Source organism: Sinocyclocheilus anshuiensis, unplaced genomic scaffold, assembly GCF_001515605.1.
Source record: "Sinocyclocheilus anshuiensis isolate Anshui unplaced genomic scaffold, SAMN03320099.WGS_v1.1 scaffold54, whole genome shotgun sequence".
Classification (NCBI taxonomy): Eukaryota; Metazoa; Chordata; class Actinopteri; order Cypriniformes; family Cyprinidae; genus Sinocyclocheilus; species Sinocyclocheilus anshuiensis.
In genome coordinates, this window is record NW_015547654.1 from 1,142,442 (window position 1) to 1,147,385 (window position 4,944).

Genomic DNA, 4,944 nt, shown 5'->3' on the forward strand with positions numbered 1-4,944 from the left:
TTTAAGGTTCAAAAAACACATTATTTTCCACATACTGTACATTATTATTTCTCCTCTATGCCCCGCCTTTTTAAAACGCGTCAATTTTTACAAAGCTCATCGATCTGAAAAGCGAGGTGTGCTGTGATTGGCCAGCTATGCAGTGTGTTGTGACTGGCCGAATACCTCAAGCGTGAGACGAAAATGTTACGCACCTTACCATACTGTGATGCTGTGTCCGGCCGGAGCGGCTAGACAAAAACATTAAAACCCATTATAAACGAGGCATTAGTTGCATCCAGTGGGGACATAATTACGGATTATAATGACTTATACTGTCTTTTTACGTGTTGCTTTGCATTGCATCGCGCCACGTAAACAAACCATGTCTGCATTTGTGATCGGAGAAATGACAAACAACAAGTGCTACTCTACACTGCTCAAAACTTCTTTAAATATGAAAACGTACTTACAGTCTGTGAGTCAGAACAGCCGGCATTGTAGTCTACTCTCCCAGGATCAGGAAACAGTCCTCCATAAAATGCGCTGGACACATCTGAATATTTGGGTTGAACTGTTCTGGAACATTGTTTAAATACAACTTAACCACTGATATCTAGTCGTGTCCTCTTTTGGAAGGCCAAACAAAAGTATTTTCGCTTTCGCAATGAAACACACAGCGTCTTCACAACATGGCGGCGGCAGCAACAATAAAGTTACGATTTCTTTCTTTGCGTGAACATTTGGGCAGCGTTATGCAAATCTTCCCACATCGTGACGTAGACATGTGGGGGCGTTTAAACGAGGCGTTTTAGGAGGGTGTGGACCAGTCTTAACTTTTATAAAGAATATCTCTTTGGGTTTGAGACGTTAGTCTTTGCAACTTTAGGGATCTTATCTATTCACGAACAGCTTGTAACACTCCAAAGAGAAAGGAAAGCTTGAAATCGCATCATATGACCCCTTTAATTATGTATAATAGTAGATTCCAAAATTGTGAAAGTTTTTTGACACTAACTTAGCAGACAGACAGCTGATTAGCTTGTTAGCCTATTTCCTACCCAAATATTCAAATAAACTTTTTTTTTGTACATGCAGCCATGTTGTTTTAAAACAATCACCTGATCTGTAAATCATGTCATGTGACTAATAATCCCTTGCAAAGTAGTCAGATCTTTGAAAAAAAAGCAAAAATCTAAAGTCTCTCCCTACTGTGACGTGTATATATGAGTGAAACATCATCTCAAATGAGAAAAAAAAATCTGAACTTAATTTTGTCTATCAGGAGTTGTTTGGATCATTGACATTTACTAGTTGTTGTGGTCTCGTGATCATCAGGTGTTCGATGGGACGGATTATAAGAATAAGAATTCTAATTTTTGATTCCATGGTGATTTTAAGTACCGTTTCTTGCTTTTACAGAAAATCAGAGGAGGAGGTGGACATGGACAAAGTGACAGCTGCCATGGTGTTGACCAGCCTGTCCACTAGTCCTCTGGTGCGCAGCCCTCCTGTAAAAGTTAGTGGTAAGTCATTTTAGATCACAACCACACTGTGATCTCAGCCCTCATGAAATCATTTTCACACTGTCTGCTTTGAGCTGCAGAAACGGCTTGCTCTACACTCAGCTATTTCCTGTTTTCACAGTCACATGTGCATGAAAAACTGTCACATGAGACGGTAGTGCACTAGTTCAGCTGTCATGAGACTGACTTTTGCTGTCTTCTCTTAAAGCGGTCATCTACTAATAACTTAAAGGGGCCATATTCTACACTTTTGTAGCATTTTATTCCCTGAAGTACTTTTAAATGTTAGTAAAGGCGTCTTGCACCAAAAACAGTCATAATTTAGTTTTAACGGCCATTCATATTCTCTATCTGACCTCCCACAGTTTTTAACACTGTACCTTTAAGACTTATAGGTACATTTATAAGTTTATAAGACTACATTTATAACTTATAAGACTATATTTATGACAGTATGTTTTCACATCAAAAATCATTATTTTGAGGAAGATTCAAGACTCATAATGAGCTAAAAATACAATCACACAAAGAAACAAAAAAGTCCAAGGGAAACAAGTAAAAGTACAATCATGTTGTATGTCATGTGGCCCCTTTAAGACCTTGATGAGGATGTGTTATAACTTTTGAAGGGCTTTAATGGAGTACTATAATTGTGGCTTTTATGTAATATAATTAGGACTTTAACTTTCTGTTATTACAGTGTGTTACAGCACCGCTGCACACAGAGTTTCATAAACTAACATGACATTTATGTCTTTTCACTCGTCATTACACTTAATTGAAAGTTTAGTGTATTATAAAGCAGTATATATGTCGGGATGATGGTAATTACTGCACTTAATGTGTCTTTATGCTTTCACCGTGTCTCTCCATACAGAGGGTCTGAACGGCTCATGGAAGGACGGAGGCTTTACTCCATCCAGCTACAGCAGCAGTGGATATTGGAGTTGGAGTGCTCCCAGTGACCAGTCCAACCCATCCACGCCGTCCCCTCCCCTGTCCGCTGACAGCTTCAAACCCTTCCGGATGCCCAGCCTCAGCGGCCCACCAGACGACATCATCGATGAGCATGATGGGAACAGCTTGCTGTTCGACGAACCCATCCCCCGCAAACGCAAGGTGAGCTGCTGTCATCTCACCTTCACTTATGGAGATTTCATCAGACATAACTTAGTTAAACGTTACTATAGGAATAATGGATAAAGGGGGATAATAGATTTACAACAAGCGGCACAAAAATCCGCTGCCGCACATGTTTCTGGCAGGGTTTGTGATCCTTGAAGTGGAATTTAAATGCAATTTAAAGTGAGACAAAGACTTGTATTTGAGTGCTGAATACTAGAGGGTTGATTTGCATATGCATCGGCACTAAAAACAGCTTTTGCAAATAAGTAACAGTATTATAGTTTTTTTTAATATCATTGGTGGTATAAATCGGGTTGTACTCCTTTAGAATAAAGACATTTTTCGATATATTCAGTATATTAATTTTAAAATGAATGGCTGATTCAAATCAGGCCAATCAGAATTGGGTTTTTAAACTCAAGTTATGGGTGTCTGCAAAATCTAGTATAGGAAAATCTAGCATCAGTTGAGTTAAAGGGATAGTTCACCCAAAAATTTAAATTCTGTCATTAATTACTTGCCCTCATGTCGTTCTAAACCCGTAAGACCTTTGGAACACAAATTAAGATTTTTTTGATAAAATCAGAGAGCTCTCAGCAATGAAACGGACATGTTCAAGGCCCAGAAAGGTAGTCATAAAATCATAAAGTTACAGTTGAACCACTGATGTCACATGGACTATTTTATCGATGTCCTTACTACCTTTCTGGGCTTTGAACGTGGCAGTTGCGTTGCGGTCTATACAGGATCAGAAATCTCTCGGATTTCATAAAAAATACCATAATTTGTGTTTCAAAGATGAACAAAGGTCTTACAGCTTTGGAATGACACGAGGGTGAGTAATTGATGACAGAATGTTCAACCATGACTGTAATGCCTTTCAACCCTTGAAATTTATGGGAATTGTATATGTATGTATTTTTTAAGGGTGCTATTCATGTATGTGATTCAAGTGATTTGATTCATTCCAATTTATTTACAATATAAATTATATACAGAATCTTCAGGACTCAAAATATGCATTTCAATTGCTATTTATTTAACAGACATGATACAACGACCTTCCAACCCTAATCAAAGAACTGCAGCCACAAACCAGTGCAAAAACCTCTTTGTTCAGTGCATTTTACCTGTGTTTCAATGCAGTAGAAGAAATATGCATTTTGAGACCTGAATCACGATTAGATTATTTTAACTGATTGACAGCCCTTGTAATTTGTATTTTATTCCTGTGTGTGACAAGACTATTTCCTGAATTTAGAGGAAGATGTGTAAAAGTGATTTTATATGTGGTCTTATATTAGCCTTGCAGACAGATTATTTGAGAAGTCGTGGGCACATATTTCTTAACTTTTAATAACATACTGTCCTCTCTAGGATGTGGCTCATTTGGAAGTGCCGTTACTAGACATGATGATGCTGTGTAGAGAGGCAATTTACTTGTCTTTACGAAGATAAGTTACCAATGCAGTAGGCTGCTCACAGGCACCGATCTACTTTATCTTCCAGTTCGTCAGGCTCATGTCAGGTGCATCCCAGATTCTGTCAGTCTTCCCTCATTTGTGAGAATGAATAGACCTCCTTTATCTCTGTTATTGTCTCTCCAGCTTAGGATTCCAGGACAACAACAGTGCCAGTGTTCGTCAGTGCTCTGTTTTCATTATCACTACTATAATGTAAAATATGCATTTCATGGACATATTATACAGAAATAATTAAGCAACTTGTCATTGTCATTACAAATATTTAAAAATGTGAAAATATAAATATGTAATCAAATTTAAAGCCCCCCTTACGAAACATATTGTGATGGTACCATGGTGCAATAATGGTTATCATGTTATTAGATGGTGAAACTGTGGCTTTTTGGTAGTACTGAACAATGTTGTTATCAATATGTTGATATGTACATAGTCACTCCAAGGTACTTCAAAAATAGCATGATGGTTCTGTGGTATTAACTACAAAGCCATGGTGTTACCATTAAAACTGTGGTAGTTCATTGTATACTGACTATGTACCATAGTACTTACATCCTTTACAAAAATTACTTTGACAGTAGTATGGTACAGTGGTGGTAATATGTTATTCTTCGTGATTTGTTATAGTGTGGTACTTCATGGTGTTTAGATGATACTCCAAAGTACTTCCAAGAAAATCATGGTACCACCATGGTAAATAGGGAAGGGCAATATGACCAAAATCTTATATCACGATATGATTAATTTTATTTCATGGTAACGATATATATTACAATATTATTATTTTTAACATTTTTTTTTTTTTTTTTTTTTTTTTTTTTTTTTAATTATTT

At 37.1% G+C, this 4,944-nt stretch overlaps 1 protein-coding gene across 2 annotated transcripts in view; it reads left to right on the forward strand.

Annotated features, from left to right (window-relative positions):
• znf704 (zinc finger protein 704) overlaps positions 1-4,944 on the forward strand; it is a 49,758-nt gene that overhangs the window by 34,696 nt on the left and 10,118 nt on the right. For both annotated transcript variants that reach the window (XM_016504340.1, XM_016504341.1), the window contains exons 3-4: positions 1,402-1,505; positions 2,383-2,624. In XM_016504340.1, coding sequence (XP_016359826.1) covers positions 1,402-1,505; positions 2,383-2,624 — 346 coding nt within the window. The remainder of the gene's footprint in view (positions 1-1,401; positions 1,506-2,382; positions 2,625-4,944) is intronic.